The following is a 25,107-nucleotide window of genomic DNA, read 5'->3' on the forward strand; positions in this document are numbered from 1 at the left end:
TGGAAATATGTATAGAGGAATTGCACATATTCAACATATATTGGATCACTTGCTGACTGGGGTAGAAGATGGGGGAAGGAAGGGGAAAAAGTAGAACACAGGATTTTGTAGGGTGAATGTTGAAAATTATCCAAGTATATATTTAGAAAATAAAAAGCTTTAATTAACAAAATAAAAAAGTTTATTCCTTCAAATGTCACTGGAATATTTTTGACCTTGTAACTTTAATAAGAGTAGTATAAATATTTGTATTTGCCTTGTTTTTGAGCCATGGAGTTTTTCTCTATTGAGTAGTCAGTGTTTAGAAGGCTTTGGTCATTTAACCTTCTCCAAAATATATCTTGTTTAAAAATAATAGCGATTTTCATTTCAAATAATACAATAGCTCAAGGGAAAAAAGATAATTTAAGGTATGTCAAATTGAACTACTCTTTCTAAGAAACTGTCAATACAGTTTTAAAGCATGACCACATATAGCTGTTTTTTCACATAATCAGTAATATGGAGATGGTGTTTAATGCACATTTCAAATAATCTAAAAAACTCTGCTGAAAAATCACAGAAAATAATTCTTTCATAATTATGCTTTTTAAAAGTGCCATGTATGAAATGTTCACATATTTTAAGACATTAAGTTTCACTCTTCTTTTCTGTCTCTCCCTCTCCCTTCCTTCTTTTCCCTCTACCTTCCTTCTTCTCCCTCTCTTTTTCTTCCTTTCTTCCTCTCCCTCTTTCTTTTTCCTTCCTTTTCTCCCTCTCTCCCTCGCCCTTTCCATTTTCCTTCTCCTTTTCCCTTCCCTCCTTCTCCATTTCTCTCTCCTTCTCTTTCTCCTCCTCCTCCTTCTCCTTCCCCTCTTTCCTGTCTATCTCTCTCATATATATGTATATATACACATATATATGTAAATATATATATATATGTGTGTATATATGTATGTGTTAATACATATACAACATATTATACATATACACATATACATAGATGTATGCATAGATGTTTATATTATATATGTATGTGTATTTAATGATTATCTTAATAACATAAAAATGTTATAGTATATATAATATTTGGCAACATTTTTGTCTCTTCAATTGGAAGTTGAATTTTTTATGTAAAAATGAGATCAAACCAGATATAATAAACTTTTATATTTTGAAATAATAAAGTCACATTGATCTTAAATATAACCATATTTTACTACAGAGCCAACTCAACCAACCTGATTACAGGGAGTACATAAAAGATAATCTGATAATTTCTGTGGGCACAGATTGCTCATCATAAATTACTTCTTTTAACTGTTTCTATTAAGCAACTAAACATTCATTATTTTATACCTATATCAAATAAAAATTTGAAATACATAATCACTTTTTGGCCAATTCCAATAGACTTGTTATAGAGAGAGCCATCTATCTCCAAAGAGAGGGCTATGGGGACTCTATGTGGAGTTCTTATTTTTTCCCTTTGTTGTCGTTTTGTGTATTTGCTTGTTTTCTTTCTCATTTTTCCCATTTTGATCTGATTTTTCTTGTGCAGCATGATAAATGTAGAGATATAGATATAGAAGAATTGTAAATTTGTATGTGTTTAACCTATATTAGATTACTTTCTGTCTAGGGGTGGGAGGACATGGGGAGGAAGGTAGAAAAATTTGGAACACAAGATTTTGCAAGGATGAATGTTGAAAATTATCTTTGCATGTATTTTGAATAATAAAAAGCTATTATTATAAATATATATATATATATATATATAAATATAATCACAGTGGCCTCAAAACAGGAACCACTGATTTTACATTTTGAACTTTGTACTTCCTGAATACTAGTATATTTGCAGCATGCAGTTAACTATGGTTATATGCTGCCATGCCAGCAACATCCCAAAGGAGAGTAGATGAAGTCTTAATTATAAAGAGACAAGAATGCTCAGAAGAAAAACATAGGTCTCCTATTTCTCTGCTTCTGCTTGGCCGGAGAATCTCACTTTATTTTTTCTAGCAATGTATGAGCAAAATTTAGCCTAAACTTGGTTCTTGCATGAAACTAACAGTAAAGCTGTTAGGCCATGGACAATAGCAGCTTCCAAGTTCTGGTAGAAAGCCATGTCAAAGCTGTTTTCTATCATGGATAGAAATCCACATAGAATTCCTCATATTTATAAACATAGAGAATACCTTATACACTACTTCAGCAATTTAAGTACCTTCTAACTCTAAAAAACTAATATCCAAATCTTATAAATCATTCTCCTTGACATATTTTTTTAACTTTAGTTCTTTACTAATTTTAAACCAGGGATTTGTGTTAAGAAAATGTTATTTTAGTTAACATTGGTCTCTATTGTTTGGTTACAAGGTTTCCTTGCTTGCAAACCAGAAAAAAGGTAGTTTCCAATGCAGAGAATTTGATAAGAATCCTTCTTCTGGGTTAGAATTCTAGATTGCTAAGTTAAATCTTTACTTTGGCCTATGTTTTTATTTCAAGAACAGGCATCATGACAGTGAATTTTCCTTCCTCAATTTAGTGTTCAGTTCTAGGTCTGAAGCACATAATCACGGATTTAGAGCTGGAAGGAATCACAGAAATAATAGAGTCAAACCTCTTTACTTTACAGATGAATAAATTGAGGCCCACTTAATTCACTTAAAATTAAGTACTCAGGGTTGCACAAAATATCTGACTGAGGCAGTATTCAAATTTCTTCCTCAATAAATCTAGTATTTTATTCAGTATGCTATATCCTGTCATCTGAAGAAAAAAACTGCTGATTATAACATTTCCCCCACAAGTAGAATAAATTTATGCCTCAGTAATGAACATAGATTTGTGAAAAATCAATAAGACTGAGATAGAAAAACCTGAGAAGACCTTAAAAAAGTCCTGAGAAGATCCAAAGAAAGACCTGGAGCTGGTATTAACCTGTGTGAAGTACAAAACCCTCTGAGCTAGCTCCCCAGAAACATCAAATGGGAAGCCCCAGATCAAACTGGAGGTAGCTGGAGCCTCAGCAGAAACCAGAGAAACTTTTACCTCCCAGACTGTTTTTCTAATTGGGGTCTGAGTTTGGGAAGACTGAGTGAACCTCTGCTGATTGGGGATGTCATGCCCAGTTAGGCACTAAGGCACTGCCCTGAGTGAGAAGGAACCAGCACCCACTGAATGCAGAGGACAGTGGGTAGGGATGCTGTGGGCTTTAGGCACTTGTAGGAGGGTGGAATTTTTGGTTCAGGGTTCCTGGTCAGAGGAGAGATCTGAAGTGAAGCCAGAAACACTATCCTCCTCAATCCCAAGATTATAAATGCTTACACTAATACCTCTTACTTAAAATATGACCCCACAAAGAAGAAATAACTCTACAATGGAAACATCTATGGGGAAAGGGAAGACGGGTTCATCTTCAGAGGAGGCCACTGAAATAAAAAAGCTTCAACCCCAAAGAGTAATGTGAAATGACTCCCTACCTAGAGAGAATTTATTGAATTCAAAAAAATTAAAAGTCAGATGAGAGACATTGAGGAAAAACTAAAAAAAAAAATAAAAGATTAAAACTATTTAAGAAAAACAAGATTATGGGGGAAAAAAAAGTTAATCAACCAGGAGATAGTCTCAAAGATGAAAATAAGTCTTTGAAAATTAGAATTAGACAAGGGGATCAAAAAGAGAAAATATAAGAATAATTGTATTGCCTGAATGTTATGACCAAAAAAATAATTTTGACGCAATAATGAAAGAAATAATCTCAGAAAATTATCCTGGTGTGATAAAATATAAGGGGAAAGCAGAAATAGAAAAAAAAAATTCACTCAATCACTACCTCAACAAGATACTTTGTTGAAAACACATTATTGCCAAATTTCAAAATCTCTAGATCAAAGAGAAAAATTTGCAAGGAACAAGAAAAAAACAATTCAAAAATATTACAGCTACAATTAGAATTGCACAGTACTTATCCACAGACATAATAAAAGAGTCCAGATCCTGACTGACAATCAAAAGAACTAGGCCTGTGGCCAATAACATAATATCCAGAAAAATGATGTATAATAATGAATATGAAAAATGGATATTCAATGCACTTGCAGATTTTCAGGACTTTCAATCAACCAAATCTGAACTTAATAGAATACTTAACATATAAGAGCCAATATCAAAGATCATTTCAAGAAACTCAATATGGATAAATTTTTACATGGGAAATTTATAGCATGTATTTAAGATAGACAACAACAATATAACAGCTCAAAAGAAATACTGGGGCCTAGTTAAGGTAAAAAATAGTAATTATGTCATATAAACGAGTTACAGAAGAATAGATATAGAGACATTAGAGACATTAGAGGAAGGAGCAGGGTTCATAATTCTGAAAAACTATTCAGATTGGGAATAGGTTAAGTAGGCAACACTATATTTATACTATAGCACCTTCCAAAATCTATAAAAAATAAGGGGGAGAGGATGGGTGGACAGGGGAAACAAAGAGTGAAGGAAGAAGACAAGAGAGGGATCCAAGGTTAGAAAGAGGTTAAGTAATAGCAAGGCAAGTTAGAAACAGAATAAAAGCACAGAATCAGCAGGGATAGGAAAACTATGTGAGTATCTATGTATGGGGGAATATGTGGGTATGTATGTATATCTATATATATGTAAATATATTCTTTCTTAATTATTGCCTGCTTGGAGGTGGTGGAGTAGATGAAAGGAGAGAAAAGAATAAAATAAAAAAGGGGCACAGCATAGAGCAACAAAACAAGGAACTAAAGAAATGATGGACACCTATGAATATAATTTCTTCTATTAATACATACATTTCATGATCTAACAATTTGTTGTTATATATTTTTAATCCTCCTTGATGATCTGCTGGGCACATGAGAATGTTCTCTTCTGTTTTGTTTCATTTTGTTTTGTCTTCCTTTTTTGTTTTTTCTTTTTTCTTACTCTGTTTCTTTAAATAAAATAAATTTGTGGGGAAAGGCCATATACTTATGTCATACCTTCAACTTTCAGCTCTTTTTCCAACTCTTTTAACAACCTCCTCACAAACAGACTTCATTGCAACCCACACCAGAATAAATGAATGGGTAGATATTCAACTTATTATCTCATAATTCTCATGAGGGGCAGCCTCTAATAAATACTATTTTGAGATAGCCCATGCATCACTTGACACTTTCAGATCTGATCTAGAACCTCTTCATTAACAGTCTCACCAAGATGTGGGAGTCTCCTCAATATACCCCAGGTGGTGTGTCATTTTTTTCCTGAGTGGATATTTTAATCTACTTCCCTATGTCCATAATCCTCAATCCCATAACTTTTTGCATCAAGGTGCTCCTCTCCCTGGGACTATTAACTTTTTTGTGCCCCTCCCCCACTATGCACAGGAAGTCTTTGTTTTTATATATGTATGTAAAATTTAGCATAGTGATTGGCACATTAAAAGTGTTTAATGCATACTCATGTTATGTTACCTATAACATGAAAAAGGAAGATAAAAGAAATACACAGGCTGGTGTCAACACCAGCTTTTTAAACAAAACTTAGTACTTCTTGACAAGATTTTCTGCTTTTGTGTTCTCCTGGCATGAACAAATTCCAACACATTTGGGATTCGATTGCATTCTAAATTCTGAAGGTTTTAGTATTTTAGTAGTTTGCATTAGATGAAATCTACAAATCCAGTCCCAGTAGTATGCACTCACCATTATGCTATGTATGCAACTAACATCCTTAAATATAATTAACTTCCTAGTCTATAAGCATCTTGAAGGAAAGGGTTAGATCACGATTTCTATTTTTATTTAATTTGGATGTTGTGAGGAAAGAATTTTGGAAACTTTAAATCATTCTATACATGAGAGTGGTTTTTCAATTTTGATTTATTGGTCTGATTTTGTAATTTTATTGTGAGATATAATTCCTGGCATGTAAACTTTTTCTCCCAAATGCAAATAGGCAACTTTTCTCTAAACTATATTTTTCTCAAGAGTAGCATAGGAGCATAAAATCAGTCAGAAATCTGACCTTAGTTACATTCTACCTGGTGTTGGATAAGATGAAACCATAACTTTCTGATTTCAAGTCTTTCTCTCTAAATCCCATACCATACTGCATGATGTGTTGCTGTTATTATTGACATCATTATTTTATTATTTTATTAACTTTATTTAGTAAGTATTATGGGCAAAAGGGACATTTATTAAATGCTGTTGAAATTTAATTAAATATTGGAACTCTAAAGAAAGAGTAACCTAATCAAAATATACTTATATGCATTTTGTTATTCTATTAATGGCTAACTATTTTAAAATTATATATTATAGAATATAGATTGTGGAGGGAGTTGTGGAAGGATGGGTGATTTTTAAAAGATGAAATAAAGAAATAATTATCAAGTATGGACTGAATGTCTGCTTTATCCCTATTCCCTAACACCCCTTCTTTCCCTCCAACATCCCAGTGACCTTATTTTAAAGTCTTTGCTTTAAGTTCCTTAATGACCTCACTTGGATGCCTCTGTTTGATCTTTTGATTATCAATAGATCTTTTGTTCAAGAAATTCTAATATCACTTGGACTGCCATTCAATTAAGATTATTTTTAAAAATGTTATGCAGATAAAATAAATTTGGAAACAATTAAGATCCATAAATTATTTCAGGTCATTAAAGATAAATTACTTTTTAATCTTATCCCTAGATTGAGTTTGTAATTATCTCATACACTTAACTTGATCTATTGTTCTCACCATTGAACTTTAATGTATATGTTACAATAATTTGACACCTCCCTTTTTATTAGCTTAACTCTATTTAGGATGGAATCTTCAACAATACAGAAGATATCATTTCTGTAGTATCTTATTAAAGTTGAAAGCTTTAGCAATCAATGTTTTAAGCACATGTAGGATGATAGGAGTCATCTCATGCTAATTTATATAATGAACAGAAAACATATCAGTTGTTAACATTAAACCTCAATATGTCTTAGTTTATATTTTACACAAGAAGAAAAGTAGAATCAACATCCTGCTTACTTGCCAGAGTGTTTGATGATGAAATAATATATCAAAGTATAATAAGAGAACTACTCAGAACCTTAGCAGTTCAATTGCATAATACTGAGTCTAAATGATCCAAAATGAATCTAAAATGACAACAAAGTAAGACTTGTGTCTTAAAATATTTTCATTAATACCTTTACTCGGCTAGCACCATGAACATTACATTTGTATGACATTTAACTTTTTAAAAGTTTGATAAAATCTTTTCTATATTGGATTATCCATTGTGCCTTTCCTTTAATCTTTACTGTATTACTTGTCCTACATAAGGCAGGCAATGTCAATCATATTTCAAAGATGAAAATATTTAGCAAAAATTATGAAAGATTATGTAGCTAGTTATAGAAATACCCCTGTCTTCTGAATCTCAGCCCATTGTCCTTTGAACAATATATTAAAGAGTTACATGGCCTACAGAACAGTATGAAGATGCTGTAGAGTGGGGTAAATTTGGTGTCAGGAAGACCTACAGTGTAATTATATATCTGATACCTGTGATCTGGATGATATTGTACAAGACTTTAATTTTCTTGCGCCTCAGTAGCCACATCTATAAAATGAGGATAAGTCTAGCAGACTGATTTGAAAATTAAATAAGAGAATATAAACAAAATTATTACAGAAACTAAAAGTAAAATATAATGTAAGCTTTTATTTTATCCCATGCATGGATAAATCATTACAATAATAGGTAACTGAATCCATCCAGATTGATCTGAAATAATGCCACATATGCGAATCTACATTTTGTCTGACTAATTATTACAGAACATTGAAGAACTTCCTTTAATATCTGGGAAACTACTTAGTTGTCCATGCTCAGGTAGCCTAATGTTTAGCATACCAAGTCACCATGAATAAGCTGAAAAGCTCCAAGGCAAATAACCACACATCATCTTCAGTTCCCAGAGTCATCATCAGAGTTTTCCCTAAAAAGTCCAGATTCTACTTGACCTGGATAAAACAGGAACCCTCAAGTCAGGCAGTGTTCAAATCAATCAGTGCTCAAGCCCAGAACCAGGAGTGCTACCACTTCCACATGACTATCCACCTTTGTCTTAGACATTAAGCTGGTGCTCAAAACTAATTGAAACCTTTGGGGGCAGCCAACACTATTTCTTGGTTAGTTGAAGAATCTTATCTAAAATTGAAAGCAAGGGCTTCTGGGAAGGTAACACTTGTGATTCAAGAGTAGCGATACTATGTTTTTCTGCTCAATATCAGAACTGGATTTGGTCCAGCATCCTCTCTGTGCTTCCTTCCACTCCTTACAAAATGAGTGGCAAAAGAAAGGATGTCTAATTGCTAATTCCGAAGTTTAATTATTAAATTTAAGAAACAAAAAGGCTAATAAATATATGATAAATATCTGTATATAACATTGATCCCACCACATGACTCTCAAAAATTAACTCTGTATGACCACATTAAAATTCTGAGATAAAACAGCATCACAGAAATTTAAAAATTTACAAAATAGTTAAACATTTGTAAAGAGCACAGAAATAGACATGATACCCACCTAAGCTAACTCTTTCTAAGAATATAAAACATACAGACATTTGTTTGACTATGGTAATGTGAAGAATGATTTACAGGATATGCCACAATTATTTAAGTAATGTAAAAAAAAAAATATATATATATATATATATATATATATATATATATATATATATATATATATATATATATATATATATATATATAATAGATTCTGAATCTCAGTAAAAGTTATATACAATATGTTCTGGCCAAGTTCATTGTACCAAATACTAATTCTATGTAAATCCTGAATAGAAGGAAAAACAGAAGCTCTAAAGTAGTTGGACTTGATTGATAATATTTTTTGTTACAAATTGATCTTGCAATTATTAAAGTATGCAAATGCCTCCTGAAAAAATATATTATTTGTCCAAATAAGTGGGAAAAAGGCATAAGACTTAGAGAGAATTAATGCTACTGGGACCCATAGGGTTAACATTATTTCAATAATGGAAATAGAAATGAATAGTAAGAAACAGCAAAAACCACTAACAATTAGACCACTTGGTAGCAAATGGAACAAAAACCTGGAAATGAGCATTAATTACCATCATGCTTTGTATCATGATATCTAGAAAAGGAACAAGGTTTTGTATGAAGCTTAATTAAATCCAATTCCAAAAACCATGTATTAAGCACTGAGTATTTGCAAGGCACTGAGTTTGCCACTGGTGATATAAAAACAGAGTGAAAAATAGTTCATGCTATGAAAGAAGCTATATTTTCTTAAACACTATATTTGATTTTAGGAAAATTCACAGTACATATGATATGATTACTGGGATGGAGGGGAGTGCCTTCTCCCTAGGACTTTTAAAATTTAAATGTAATTCCAAGCAAGTTGAAGTCATATATCTAATTCATCTCTTAAAAGAGCAAAAAGAAAAAACAAAAAAACTTGAAAGCCAACTAAGCATCTCCAATTCATCTAATAATAGTGACGATAAGTCATCTAATGAGTATAGATAATGGCACAGTCCAAAATAATAGAAATTCAAAATGTTAGCTAATGCAGAATTAATCTATAGGTTTCATAGCTTGGTGGCAGAATTAGAACTTATAATAAACATGTTAAAGGATTAATGTTCTTTATATAATATAGAATCAAAAAGAATTGATTCAGAAAACTAAGATTATAAAGACACTTATAGATGATAAGGGAAATGTTAAAATAAAATATAATTAATTTGGCTTAAATCCTTCTGGACTCAGATTAAGGGTACAGAACAAGAACAAGAATTTCTATACTATGGAATTTTTAATAATCAAAATTTCATCTTTGGTTAGAGTTCTTTTACTTTTAAGAGATAGAAAAATGGCTCAGGGACAAATTATTCCTCAACACCTCTCTGACTAGAAAGGAATCTTTTGAAAGCCATATATAGGCAGCTTCCTTTGAAATTTTGGGGTTTTCAACTCCTCTTTCATTTTAAAACATGTACTTTCTAGACCAGGCAAAGTTTCTGATAAAGAGTACCCATTATTATGTCTTGGTAGCTGCAAAGCCTTTCATTCAGGCCAAAGTCACTGATCTACTTTGACAATTTCTACCAGAAATCATCTACTTTTTTGTGCAAACACTCAGAATAATATAGATGATCTCAAGTAAATATCTTGGACAAAGTTGATTTCTGTTCTTAATTTAATCTTCAATTTATTTTTATTAAATAAATATGAATTATATTTTGTTTTTTATCTACAGAGTACCCTGCAAGGTGTAGTATGGAATCTCTGTCTTCATTATCTACACACTAGTAATATTAGTGCCAGAAAATTACATGCAACCACACTTTATATATCTTGGTTATAGAAGTTGGCATAAGAAATGTTAAGGAAATCAAATAATAAATATTCCATGGGCAGTTGGGTACAAGACATTGTGCTCTGTAGCTTGGAGCTATAAGGATGCATTTGCCATGTTGCTTTCCTCCAAGTATTTACTACCTATCTGAGTAGATAAAACAGATTAATATTACTCTAATATGAAAGTATATAAACAGGTTCAAAAGGCCTGTGTTTCTGCCAGATCTGCCAGTATCTTAGATGTCATTTTATCTCTCTTATTATTAGTTTCCATGTCAGAAAAATGTGGAAGTTCCAATATTACAAAAAACAACTTCCAAAGAAGAGACCATAGTCTATATGAAAAAGAATGACATTCATGAATACTCTGAAGAAACTTATAAATGGGACCAGAACTTCCAGATAAAATGCAATTCAATGCTTTGACTACAATGAATAGATACAATTGATATGGATTACAAACCTAAAGTAACTATAGAGTTAATCCTCTGGTCAGTTTGATAAGTTTTCAAATAGAATATGATATATAAATAACCTTGTAGATATTCAAAAAATTTAATCAATCAATCAAAGTAAACATCTCTGACAGTTGAATGTGGGAGGTGATGAAAGGAATCAAAATTCAAAATGATATTTGAAATTTAAAACATAAAATGTTCAAGATTTTATTGAAAATGTGAAATAAGTGAAATATTAAGACAATGGTTTAAAATTTTTAAGGATACCTATTGTCATTTTGATGCTTAGGCATCTGTGGATATCATTGATTCTTTCAGACCATTAGTATGCCAAAGGAGAAATGATAAACAATGATATGGTTTAGTGGCTGTAAATGTGTGGCACTCAAGAGAAATTGATATAATGCATAACCTATTAGTTTTTTTGGGGGAAAGATATTTTTTTCCCTGTCAAATTCTGAAGTTTATGCCTAGTGTTGCACAATATAATAGACATATCTCAATATTTGGTGGAAATATTTTTTTTCAAATCCCACCTTTTGAATTGCAGAGATAAAAACAAAGAACTGAAACATTGATCTCAGTCTGTTGCAATATAATTCAAAATTACTTTTTAGCTAGGGAAATGAGGATTTTCTGTGCTCCAGTCTTGGTGCTGTCAATAAGTAGAATGACTCTTAGTCTGTCCTCTATTTCAATCTACCTCAAAAAAAAAAGTCTGATAACATTGTTCCCTTCAGTAGTACCTCCCTGTTCACATGATATCAATAAACAAGAGAAAAGGTGTACTTCTTAGGGACAGATGTGTTATGAAATCTGGAAATAAGATTGTTCCTGGTGATGTTAGGTAAAAGAGAAAGACTTTTGCTTGATCAAGGTTCTTAATCTGTTTAGAAACAAATAATGCCAGAGTATAGACAATTGGAACATAACTATGTTTGGCACTATTTTTAACATAATTTCATTTTCACTGCATCTGAATAGATCTGTTGATCCTTGACTAGATATATAGAGTTTTTAGGAAAGGAATTCAAAAGATCCCTCATTTCCATCATTTGTAAATAATTATTCAATAGGACATCATATGACACACACACTTAGAAAAAAAATTAGAAAACAAGGAATGAGTTCTTTTGGAGAAAGGGACTTCAGTCTCTTCCTTCTTTATTTTCTGATTCAATTGCCATTGTACTCAATATAAGAAATAAATATCTAAAATGAATTAGTACTACACAAGAATCATGGTGAGTTTAAATCTTAGGTGGAATGATATTTTTCATCAAGTACTAGAATGTTCAATAATACATATTTGGGAAGTATTCTTTATCCTATAGGGGAAAAATATTCCTTGTGTGTCAAAATAAAACGCAGGTTCCAAGATATCTAATTTTGTTCTGTTTGACATATTACTTTCCCTCCTCTCTCCTCTATGCTGAAACCTTCCTGATTATGCATGATCCCTCATTCTCTGCATCCAAGATGCACAGAAAAAAAATCAAATTTTTCATTAAAAACACCCACCTACACAGTACCAGCTGTCATTGTATCATATTTGTTGCCTAATTTAAAGACGGAAGTTTCATTTCATGTGTTCTTCATTTAATTGTATTTTATACCTTTTAAAGCAATACCAGGTTTGTATGAAACATTTTTCTACAGAATAATTGTACTTTATATCCTTTTTCTATTAGTCTATGACAAATACACATTCTTTTTGCTATGACCAACCCATTATGTCTGTCATTTCCTCCTTTGATTCATATGAAGACCCAACTTCCCCCAAGGAAAAGGCTTCAGAATGTAAATATAGCCATTAAGTCTAATACTACAACCATGGAAATTTACTGGCAAAGCTGATTTTTAGCATATGCCTTGGAAGACTCCTGCTGAAATTTTGTAGGTAAGTGATCATGACTGTCAATAATAATCTGGATATATCCTAGAATTAAGGGATCCTCGACTTTGCTTCCATTTATTTTTAGGTCAGCTAAGATTTCAAGGTGTCCAACTAAACTACTTCCTAATTGTTTCTGATGTTTAAAAAAAGAGTAAACATTTACATATTTTAAAGGGAAGATCTGAAATTAAGTGACAAGAGAAAGAGAGTTGTCTTTCCAAATAAGATTTATGTTGACTGTTTCTCCCCAGCACAGCCAGTAAAAGACAGATATTACATAATGAAACACACCCACAAATGAGGTTTCTTTCTCTATAGATCACAAAATTTGATGGCATATACTGTTGACCTTTTTCATTTCATTCATAGATGATCAATGATTTCTCTAATTAAAGGTATAAAATACCTATTTTATATTCCATGTGCCTTTTCTTCTGTTTAGGTTCTAGTAACTCTTACATTGCTTTTCCTCATTTAAAAAATATTAACTTCCTAATTTGTGGATGCTAGGCTATTGGCCCTCCCAAAGAACTGTTATTTGTTCACTATTACACAAGCCACACACCAGATTTACACTGAAGAATAAAAATGTGACCGAGGGAAAAAAACAAAAAACAAAAAAAAACTAAAACTAAATGATAACAATTTTTAAAAGTAATTTTCAAACAGTCTCAAGCCCAAATAACATCATCATTCACTTTATGCCTTAATTTCTGAGTGTTTTTTTTTAACATAAGGGAATAACCTCATGAGCATGCCCTTTCTAAAATATTTTGAACTATTCCCAATGTATAAACATCTAGCAACTTCCCATGGCTAAAATATTCATTTTCTCCACTGGTTTACTTTTCCTTTTGTCTATCATCTTCTGGGACACACACATTCAATTTTCCAGCATTTTCAGAAATCAGAATGACCTATCTTGCTCTACTTCAAAGGAACTATACCAAACACCAAGGTTTCTTTTTGTTTCACAGATAATAGGCTTCTTCATAGCCATAAGAACCAAGTCTCCAGATTACAACTCCTCTAATAAAAACAAATTTCAAAATTTCCTCTTCCTTTTATTTTTCTTTCAAGTTTATTTCTGTTTTTTCTAATCCATCTACTCAACAGGATTCATGATTCTAATTCTTTTTTTAAAATCACAATCACATAAATGTCCTCAGTGGTGAGCCTCCAAATTCCACCTCCACACTCATTCCAAAAACCATCAGCTACATACCTAGTCTTTTACAGATTTTAAAATTAATTTTATTGCATTAACAATAACTATATAATTTGCAGGACTATTTGGAGTGAGTAGGTGAGGGGGAGGTTTAAGTGTGAGTAGATGGGCTCTAATCAAGTGAATAATTATGCTAGATTCATGAAGACTTAGAAGATTGGTTCAGAGATAAAGGAAATATCTTCATCCAAAGGGGTGAAGAGCTCATCCTGCTCCATAATAATTAACTAAGAGCAAGCAATTCATTAGGGAGATCCTGTTGGACAGTGAAATCAGGTATTATGGCTACTTGAAGGGAGAGAGGATACCAAGGAGAAACCATGGATCAAACAAAGACAGAGAGGCGGGAAGAGAGAGGACTTCACCTTGGAGATAACAGATACACTGTCTGAAATAATAAAATCCCATGCAAGCTTACCCATCATGCCCACCATTCCCTTTTTTTGCCCCCTTTGGCCAGGGGGCATCTGGGCCTCTTACCTTGGCTGCAGTCCTTGCCGCGGAAGCCAGTCCGGGAGCAGTCACACACCGCTTTGTCATCCACCACGGAGCAGACCCCTCCATTGAGGCATACGCCTCCCTCGCCCTCCTCCCCAACCTCACATGGGCTCCCCCCACCACTACTGGGAGGCTCATCCTCCAGTTTCACCTCGCCACTTTCTACTGGCAAGGCCTGGGATGAGTTCACCCGCACATCGCGAATCCACCCTTTGAAGGGTTCCCGCTCCCTCACTGAGGCCAATGTCAACTTGAGAGCTGCAACCCGTAGTTCTGGAGGCAGGCCACCCACAAAGAGACCACTGAATACTGTCATATCACGTCGCTTGGACTTGACCTCCACCCACTTGGCCTCTGTTTGGTCAATGAGCAAAGTTGTGTTTCGGAATTGCCGGCGAATCCGCACCGTGTGCCAAGAACCATCGTTGACTGGTGTATCCGACAAGAGGACTGCAGGCTCAGCACAGAAGATTGAAAAGCTGAGCTGCAGCCGGCCACCTCGGGTAAGAATCAGCTCCAAGAAGTCACAGAAACCCTCATCATCAAAGTAGAGAACTAGGCCTCGGGCACTTCGTGTCTTCAGCTGGAAACTCATCTCGCTCTCACAGCAGGCATTCCACTTGGGGAATCGGGTCCACTGACCATCAGCCCCTGGGAACTCCAGCCCACTGCCCAGTTCTGCCCAGCACCCTAGAAGTAGAAGTGAGAGGCAAACAAGGAAGCACCCCCCACGCTGGAGCAGCGCCGTCCCCATGCTCGGGGCTGGGGTGCGGCGCGGAGACACAGGGGTGGACAGGTTCAAAATCTTCCTAGACACCCTAAGGTGGAATTAGGGAGGGGGTCAGGGAATAAAAAGGGATAGGAATAGAATGAAAAATGGTTGGAATAGGAATGCTCCTTTCTTTACCTGATACCCTCTTTTTTCTTCTTTTTCCAAAAGCTTCTCACCCTCTCTGTATTTCCTACCCCACTGGAAAATGTCAGCCCTAGTTGAGTAGTATAGCCACAGAACTTCCAGGCCAAAGGGTAAAAACACCTTGAAGAAATATGTTAAAAACTTTATCAAGAACAAAGTAAGAAAAAATGTTGATCACTTAGGTAGATGATATGGGACTGTTGGTTCAATGAATGAGTCAGCAGATACTTCCACTTCCAAATGCAACAATCCTTCAGATTCTTCTGGTGGTGGCAACAGGATAGATGTGTAGGAAAAACAAAACCAAACACCAAACTTCTCAGATGTCTGACAACCTAATATTAATATTTCCACATGCCTGCAGATGTATATCTTCACATGTTACCCCCAAACTGAATAGTCCCCAGTAAGGGGAAGAAAGGTCCTTATCTTCTTTAGAACATCAATTATCAATTCCAAACTTGCCTGCCAATAAAGGTTCTGTCAAATCACAAAACATTGGTCCCACTGCAACCAGGGCAGAATGTTAGCCTCCTTGCTCATGACTTTCTCAAGCTATTTTTTAATTCCTCTTTTATCTTCTCCACAACAGTGGGTTTGAAGCCCAAAAGCTGTCAGATAGAAGGAGAGTTCCTTTAATTATAAAGCTCAACAGCTCCTCTTCTCTTCTCTCCTTCCATGCAAAGCCAAGCTCAACTTGGGTGCATGTTGATATGTTGGATTTTTTTTTTTTTGCTCTCTTTTTTTTTAGTGACCCAGAAATCTGCAAAGAATTAAGAAAACAAAATAAATTCTAAGTCTATTTACCATGTCAGTCAGATGAATTTCTTTATTATTTTACCAATTACTGGGCATAACTATTCTTTAATAGTACACTAGGCATAAAATTCATATAGTAAACAAAAGGGAATATGATAAATTATGTGTTTATTTAATCTAAAGTCTAGTGTAGCCATATAAGATAACTTAATGTAAATTTGCAACTTTTTGTAGTAACTAGCCATCAGGCATTCAAATCAGTTTAGGACAGGGATCTGATTTTCTTTATTTTTTAAGGAACTTTTCTTTTAAAAAAATCTGAAAGGAGGTGGATTAAGCCCAGCTTATTGTTCTTTTCTTTGAAATTTTGTTCCAGAAATATCTCTCCCCCCTCAGTATTACTTCTTATCTGAGTAGAAATGTATGAATATCATCTAGCCAGACCTATATATATATATATATATATATATATATATATATATATATATATATATATATATATATATTTGAGGAGTTATAAAGTAGATTAAAGAGTCTGTAAGAAAGTCAACTTTTATTTGTACTGCATTTCTACCAATTTATTTTCACAAAGAAAGATGGTGCCACAAGGGTTTCTTAGAAGATACTTCAAATTTTTCAAAGAATTTTAAGTTACTTTTTAAAAATTAGAATTGCCAAAATTCTCATAATAGTTGGTGAAAACTCCATTGAAATATGGATTTTTAAAAATAGCAGTCACTCTTCTATTCATTTCCTATAAAGTATGCAATTCTCTAGGGTTTTTATGGTATTTAATATTTTCCCCATCACTATAGCAATCCAAGTCCTGCTCTGTTCCTTATCTGGCTTTCCCTAGTAGAATTTGTGTATCTCAAGAAGCAGCTGGCACACATGTCACCTCAGCTCTTGTGGCTCAAGAAATGCAAGGATTTCAAATCAAACCTTTGAATCACTACTACCTCAGCAAAGCTCAACCCCCTGTCTATGCTGTTAAATCACCTTTCTTTATCACACTCTAATATGACAGTTTTTTTTGAAATGTTATAAAGTCATAAATACTGGGCATAGCCTAAGCCAAATTTTTGTAAATAAAAGGGGGAGAGGGCATCTTGTGGGGACAAGAACAGAATCATGACTATGTGGTCTTTCATATCAAGAAAGCTTATACATTATCCTACTCCTCCAAAAAAATTATCATCTGGACAAAGAAACTCACTCTCTAATTAACACTTTTTTTTTTTTTTTTTTAAACAAGCAGAAACTAGCTGTAATTTATTGCACCGCATTGTGCTACTCCTTCTTCACGGAGGGAGCTTAAAGCATTTCTCTTCAGTACAGAGCAATCCCTACAGGTGTCAGCTGAGAGCCACCAAGCTCGGGGATCCCACTTCAAGTTCCTCCCTAGATGAAATTGATGACTGGTTGGGTCTCTCTCTCTCTCTCTCTCTCTCTCTCTCTCTCTCTCTCTCTCTCTCTCTCTCTCTCTCTCTCTCTCTCTCTCTCTCTCTCTCTCTCTCTCTCTGTCTCATACACACCCCACACTAGCAAAAGAAAAAAAAAATCTCAGCTGCTTATTTATTATGGCTGATACATTCCACACCATCACCAAACACCAGACCTGTCTATAGAGTGATTTGTCTAGTCTTCATAAAGACTTTATATTATTTTAAAGAATACATAATTTAAGATATTCTATCTCAGAAGTATACTCAAACTACCAATCTTCAATAACATGCAAAATAAATAAGGATTGACACAACTTAAAATAGAATACAGAATCTAAATATTAGCTGCTTCATTAGAAAATCATTTTTTATCATGGCTTTTTTTCAGATGTAGTTATTTTCTTAATACATGTTACAGGGATCATCCTATAATCTATCCCTTTCTCCCTCTCATCTTCCTCCCCTAATTTGTCATTTTTATTTAAGAAGGAAAAAAAGGGGGGAAAGAGCAGAAGACAAATACATTTTGTAGTACAGAGCAGGACAAGTAGCTATCACAATTCTTAGAGGAAGCTCATTGTATGTACCAGTGTGTATTTATAAGGAGAAAAAGGAATCTCTCTGGGTGCAGGGAATACCTGGCCAGTTCACAAATTACAGGATGAAATAAAAGGATCTGAAAAACAACCTTGCTGCAGCCAAAAGGAGAAGCGCTCTAATTCAAAAGCAGATTTAACAGCCTCATTAATCTTTTCTTTCATTTCTAGAATCAAATTCATTTCCAAGCTACTGGAAGGATCGATACAATACCCTCACCAGATGCAGTTACATTTATTTTAATATGTTTCTAACACACACCACACACACACACACACACACACACACACACACACACACACACACACACACACCCCTTTCCCAATCCTTCAAAGCATGAGATCAAAAAGAATCTAAATAGTTTCAAATACATTAAAATAAAAAGAAAAGTCATTAATTATTTTTCGCTCTCAGATAAGTCCCTTAATGACAATACACACCCAATATTCTACCCTTCTTTCCCGCCCAGTCCCTATGCTCCATCTCTTTTCCCAGTGCAGTTTCTTGGATTGCATGGATTAAGGAAACACGCAGCTTGGGGGTGGGGGGAGAGAAAGAAATATTTTATTGCCTAAATTTCTAGCCTCCTAGTTCTTTTCTTGATGTTGCTAATAAAACACAGCATCCAACCTTTAAGTTACTATAGAGTCCACCATCTCATCTTTCTTATCATCCACCTATTTGGGGGGCTTCATGAAATCCTCCCCCTCTGTGAGCCCCCAACCTTCTCTCTTGTGCATATGTGGCAGATCCCAGCTCAGTTACGGGAAAGGGGTGGGTGGGGGGTTTCCCTCCCCAGCCTATTACCCCGCACCCCCCCACACACATACTACTATCCCTGTTCCTCCACCCGCCCCCAGTCCATTTTGAGCTTCTTTACCTGCCTGCTTGGATTTTCCTTTTAGCTCTTGGCAGAGCCAGAAGCATGCATCGGTCAAAGAGAAATTTCCCGAGGTCTCTGGCTCTAAGGCGACTGCTGCTGCGTTTTCAGAGGCGTCAGGCTTGAGCGTCTATCTCTAGGAGTGAGGGAGGGGAGAAAAGGCAAAGGAGGGGAGGAGGAGAAGAGGAGAAGAGAGGAGGAGGAGGAGGAGGTGGTGGAAAAGGAGGAGGCTGGGTTACGTGATACCGGGTGCTGTCCTTCTGCGAGAAGGGCGGAGCTGCGCTCTCTGCAGTACCACGGAGAGCGGTGTCCCCTTCCTCAGGCTTGGGATGGGGTGAGCTTGCCTAGTTCTGCTGGCAGGCTTCCTCTTGCCCTCCGGGTTTAGATGCCTGAGGACCAAGGCTTTGCAACCTATGCACAGTCCCTTTGCAGGGGGATCCAGATCCAGGGGGCGGGATCCTGCTGCAAGCGTTTCTAACTTGCCACCACCCCACCAACCTCCCCCCCACCCCTACTCCCCTGAAGGGGGAAAAAAACCTAGCCTAATCGACTGAGCATGCCCAGTCCCCAACTAAAACCACGCAAGGTTTGCAAGGAGATTCCACTTCTCCGGGGTTTAGTAATGATTAGGGCGGAGGGACAAGAGAACTGGAAAGACTGGGCACTGAATAAAAGAGGGAAGGAAGCCTAATGGGGTGGGCTGGGAGGGTGTAGGGGCGAAACATCAGAAAATATTGGACTTCGAGACTTAAGTTCTAGTTTAGAGGGCGCTGGTGAACCTGCAGTTCTTCCTCAGGTGGAGCATATACAGAGAAATAAGGACCGACCTCGCTGTCTCTTCCTTTCCCTTAAACTCCCCTGTCTACTGTCCTCAGATTATTAGATGGTCACCCTATACCGAGATAACTTGCCTGATCTTTCCGAGACTGCATAGTAGAGCGGGGAGGGGTATTGGAGTGATTCCACCCTGGAAAGTTGCCAAATTGACGACCGAAAAAAAGTGCTTGAAGCTTCCTTGGGTTATCCCACCGCATACCCCACCCGTCACCTAATCGGAATGATCCTACCTGCGAAACCCCCAAAAGCTATACTTGTTTTCCCCTCCCTCTGCTGTCTCCTCCTCCTCTTTGCGAATGATAAAACCTGGAGAAAGTGAAACTCCTGTGAAGCTTTCTGCAACTGAGCATGCCTAGTAGATAGGTCTGTTTCTGGTGATTAAAGAGTTAATCTTTATCTTTGTCAGTCAATCTGGCCTCAGGTAGTAGTTTGAAAGCCTGGTTTTGTGGATTTACCTTCCCTTTGAAGTCTTAGGAATATCTTAACTCCTATTCTCCAAAGAATGACACCCTCAATTAGTTGGCTAAGTAAAAACTGCCGATCCTATCTTATTTTAACATCACAAACCCTACAGGAAATCCCTGGTTTCCTAATTTTAAACATGAGTCTAGTTCTTATCCCTACCGCGGGAGGATAGTACTGAAAGGAGACACATTCTTAGATCCCGAAATAATCAATAAAATAATAATATACTGTATGTATAAAGACATTGTGTCCCTTCAAAGAGTTAAATACATTTTTGAATTTACATTTTGAATCGTCCAATTTTCATCACAATACCTTAGTCATAGACCAAAGACCTTAATCTGAAGTCCTCAGGAAACCCAAAGGATCTCTAGCTATAGATTTCAGGGAGTCCTTGAATTTAGATGGGATATATATGTTTCAGTACAATGTTCTCTTTGGAATGCTATGCATTTTCTTTTGTGAATTTAAAAAAAAACTTTTTTTTTTCTTTCTTTCTTTTTTTTTTTTTTCCCTGAGAAGGGTTATATGGGCCTGTCAAAGATTGCTAAAGATTGGCAAATTGCCAAAGATGTACATGACATACATAATAAAGGTCAAGAACCTCTTCAATAGACAATAATTTCCTCAATGGCAGATCCTATTAAAAAAAAAAAAAATCTTTTGTGTTCTCCAGTCTCTAACATCCCTGAATTGTGTATTCTTCAAGAGCAAGGACTCTTTTTTGTATCCCCAGCTGTTATAAAAGTGCCTGGCACATAGTAGGCAATTAGTAAATTCTGATTGACAGATTTACTGACTAATGTAATGTAATTACTCAGGCAAGAGAAACAGGGCAGTGCTAGGATGACTAGATAATAGATTTTGTCTAAATACAAGGAAATTCTTCCTAAAAGTTAAGACTGTCTGAAGTAGAATGGATTTACTTGGGACAGAGTGAGGGTTTTTCAAAGAAGATCTTTGGGAGGAAGACTTGCATGATCACTTGCTGGAAATAGTGGAGAGAGGTGTCCTACTTAGGTGTCACTTGGACTAGACAAGTGGTTCTCAAAAATTTCTACAATGGTAGAATCCTCTAGTTCATAAAAAACAACAACAACAACAACAACAACAACAACTGTGTGTTTATTGCCAGATTTGTAGTAGAATCTTCAACACTGTTATTTGTAATTCTTATTAACAAACAACATAATGTACATTGAACACAATAACATAAAACTGTGTAATCCCTTTGACCCAGCAGTAGTATCATTCTAGGTCTTTATTACAGAGAGATCAAACAAAAGGTTAAAGAACCTATTTGAGTAAAACTATTTATAACAGCTCTTTAGTGGTGTCAAAGAATTAGAAATTAAGGAATATTATTGGAGAATGGATGAGCAAGTTGTGATATATGATGGTGATAGAATACTATCATTCTATAAAAAATGAAAAGCAGAATGTTTTTAGGAAAAAAAAAAACTTGGTAGACATAAGAATTAATGCAAACTGAAGTAAACAGAACCTAAAGGAAATTGTGCACAGTAAATTAAATATTGCAAAATTGATCAACTATGAAAAATTTAAGCTATTCTGATCAAGACAATTTAAAATTACCTGTGATAGAAAATGATATTCACTTCCAGAAAGAAACTTATGAACTCTGTATGCAGATTAAAAGCATACTTTTTAAAAACTTTATTTTATTTGTTTCATTTTTTTGCAACATTGCATATATGGAAATACATTTTGTATAACTTCACATGTATAACCAAATCAAGTTGCTTTCCTTCTCAAGAAGTGAGAAAAGAGAAAGAGAGGGAAAGAATTTGGGACTCATTTGTTCAATGAATGTTAAAATTTTTATTTGTAATTGAGAAATATTTAATAAAATTCAATAACATTTAATAAAAGTAAAATATATTTTAAAAATAACAAATGGGTTGTTTCAGGGTTTCTTGTAATGTCATCTGAGAAGGCCTGGATTTAATTGATCAGAGAGGTACATTCAGAATCTGAGATTCTGAAAACTTTGACATGTTGATTAATTCCATTCATGTGGATGGGATTACTCTTTCATTTGCAGGAAGTCATAATTTCCACATGCCTTGATATCTTGTGGGATTTTTGGTCATATTTTCCTCCATAATTGATATTCGATGATTGACTCCTTTTTACACTTTTAACATTTCAGAGGTACTAAAGTGAGATTCAGATTGCTTGTTTGTAGTCTTTTATTTTTGCTATGTCATCAGCTAATTTTTTTGGCTTATCGAGGATGTACTTAATAATGTCTTTTTTCACCATTTATCACAAGCATCATCATTATCAAAGATGCTTTTTTCTTTTTTTCTCCCCACTTAATAGTATTTTATTTTTTTCCAATCATATGAAAATACAGTTTACAACATTCACTGCTATGAGAACCTGAGTTCCATTTTTTTTCACCCGCTCCCTTCTTCCCCCACCAAAAACATTTAATATAGATTATATATATATATATATATATATATATATATATATATATAACAATATCAAACACACTTTCATACCAGTCATGCTGCAAAAGAAGAACCAAAACAAAAGGGAAAAAGTGCAAATAGATATAAAAATGGGCATAATATTTATTGGAGAAACATAGTTAAAAGGATGGGAATCCCATTTCCCTACCCTGAGGTATACCATGTGTAGTATCTGTATCTCTGTCCTAGGCATCTACATGAAACTTCATGCTATATTCTTTCAACCTTCTCTTGATTTTCTAAATGAATAACTAGACCCCCTTCCTAGAAATAGGGGAAATAGCTTTGCTTTGATTCCAATTCTATACAAAGTTGGACATTCCTGCAAACTTAGCCATAGTGAAGTTTCTGTATATTTAGATTGTCATGAACCTAAAATGTACAAAATGATTAAAACTTAGTAGTAGCTTCAGTTGTATCCTGGGTTGTTGGAGAGGTTGGGGCTAAATTCTGCAACCTGATAGGGGACAGGTGCTCTGCTTTCTGATAGAGGTGTGAGCTCTATTCCACCTTCTGTGAGTTCTAGTCCATATCATGACTGGGTCTTCCAGTGTTTTTAGCTTCACAAATCCACAAATTCTACATTCAGACTTCATAGAGAGCTCCCTAATAAAAATTTCCCAGGACCAAATGAATTTACAAGTAACTTGTACCAAATATTTAAAGAACAATTACTACATCAACTATTGTGAAAAAGAGGCAATGGAGTACTACCAGATTCCCTTTATGTCACAAACATAATGTCTGATATCTAAACCAGGAAGAGCCAAAACAGAAAAAGAAAATTATAGACAAATTTATCTAATGGATATTGGTGCAAAAAACTTAAATAAAATATTAGCAAAAAGAATATAGTAATTTATCACCAGGATAGTACACTATGACCAAAAGGGATTTATACTAGAAATGCAGAGCTGCTTAGATTTTGCAAAAGCTATCAGCAAATTAACAAAACTAACAGAAATCATGTGGTCATCTCAGTAAATGCAGAAAAAGGTTTTGACAAAATTTAGCACCCATTCCTACTAATATGGGAATAAATGAAGTTTTCCTTAAAATGATAGACAGTATCTATCCAAAAACATCATCAAACATCAAATGCAATGGGGATAAGCTAGAAGCTTTCCATATAAGATCAGGGATGAAACAAGTATGTCAGTTATCACCATTATTATTCAATACTGTACTAAAATGTGAGATTTAGCAATAAGAGAAGAAAAAAGAAATTGAGGGAATTAGAATAGGTAATAAGGAAACAAAACTATCAGTTTTAAAGATTATATGATGGTATTTTTAAGAGAATCCTGGAGAATCAATTCAAAAACTACTTGAAACAAGTAACAACTTTGGCAAAATTATAGAATATAAAATAAACACACATATGTCATTAGCAAACCACACCGAGCAGCAAGAAATAGAAAGAATATTCTTTAAAATAACTAGAATATATAAAATATTTGAATGTCTACTTGTAAAAACAAATCCAAGAACTATAAGAACACAAATATAAAACACTTCTCATTCAAATAAGGCCATTGTAAAAAATTATCAATTGCTTATGAGTAGGACAAGCTAGTATAATAAAAATGACAATTTTACCTAAATTGATTTACTTATTCAGTCTCATATCAAACAAACTCCCCAAAATTATTTTATAGATCTAGAAAAATAGGAGATAATGAAAAAATGCAAAGGAAGTTTAACTGTACCTGATTTAAAACTATATTATAAAAAGTCAATTATTAAATATTTGATATTAGCTAAGAAATAGAGTGATATATCATTGTAATAGATTAGCTACATAAGGCACAAGAAGCAATAATTATACCAATCTACTCTGTATTAAATCCAAAGACTCAAGTTTCAACAAGAATTCACTATTTGACAAATCTGCTGGGAAAAAAAAAAAAGGAAATGGTAAAGCAGAAAGTAGACATAGACCAATATCTCCCATGGTAAGTGAAAAAATAATATCAAAATGGTTGACATGATTAAGACATAAAGGGTGATACAAGAAATAAATTAGGAGAGCAAGGAATAATTTCCCTGTCAGATTTAGGAAGAAGTAGATGACCAAACAATAAATAGAAAGCATCATTAAATGCAATGGATAATTTTGATTAAATTAAATTTAAATGTTGTGACAAAGAAATGAAAATTGTGGAGATGCCCATCAATTGGGGAGTGGCCAAACAACCTGTGGAATATGA

At 34.5% G+C, this 25,107-nt stretch overlaps 1 protein-coding gene across 21 annotated transcripts in view; it reads right to left on the bottom strand.

The window, feature by feature from the left end:
* LOC141554693 (neurexin-1-like) overlaps window positions 1-19,571 on the bottom strand; it is a 980,690-nt gene extending 961,119 nt beyond the window's left edge. For 15 of the 21 annotated variants that reach the window (XM_074286904.1, XM_074286896.1, XM_074286903.1 and 12 more), the window contains exons 1-2: window positions 19,095-19,567; window positions 14,480-16,176 (exon numbers count right to left, since the gene is read on the bottom strand). In XM_074286904.1, coding sequence (XP_074143005.1) covers window positions 14,480-15,251 — 772 coding nt within the window. In that variant the 5' untranslated portion in view covers window positions 15,252-16,176; window positions 19,095-19,567. Of the gene's footprint in view, window positions 1-14,479; window positions 16,177-19,094 lie in introns of all 21 variants that reach the window. The other 6 variants (XM_074286902.1, XM_074286898.1, XM_074286888.1 and 3 more) reach the window with 3 other exon arrangements.
* Between the last annotated feature and the right edge of the window lie 5,536 nt (window positions 19,572-25,107).

The sequence above is a fragment of the Sminthopsis crassicaudata genome, chromosome 2 (genome assembly GCF_048593235.1).
Source record: "Sminthopsis crassicaudata isolate SCR6 chromosome 2, ASM4859323v1, whole genome shotgun sequence".
Classification (NCBI taxonomy): domain Eukaryota; kingdom Metazoa; phylum Chordata; class Mammalia; order Dasyuromorphia; family Dasyuridae; genus Sminthopsis; species Sminthopsis crassicaudata.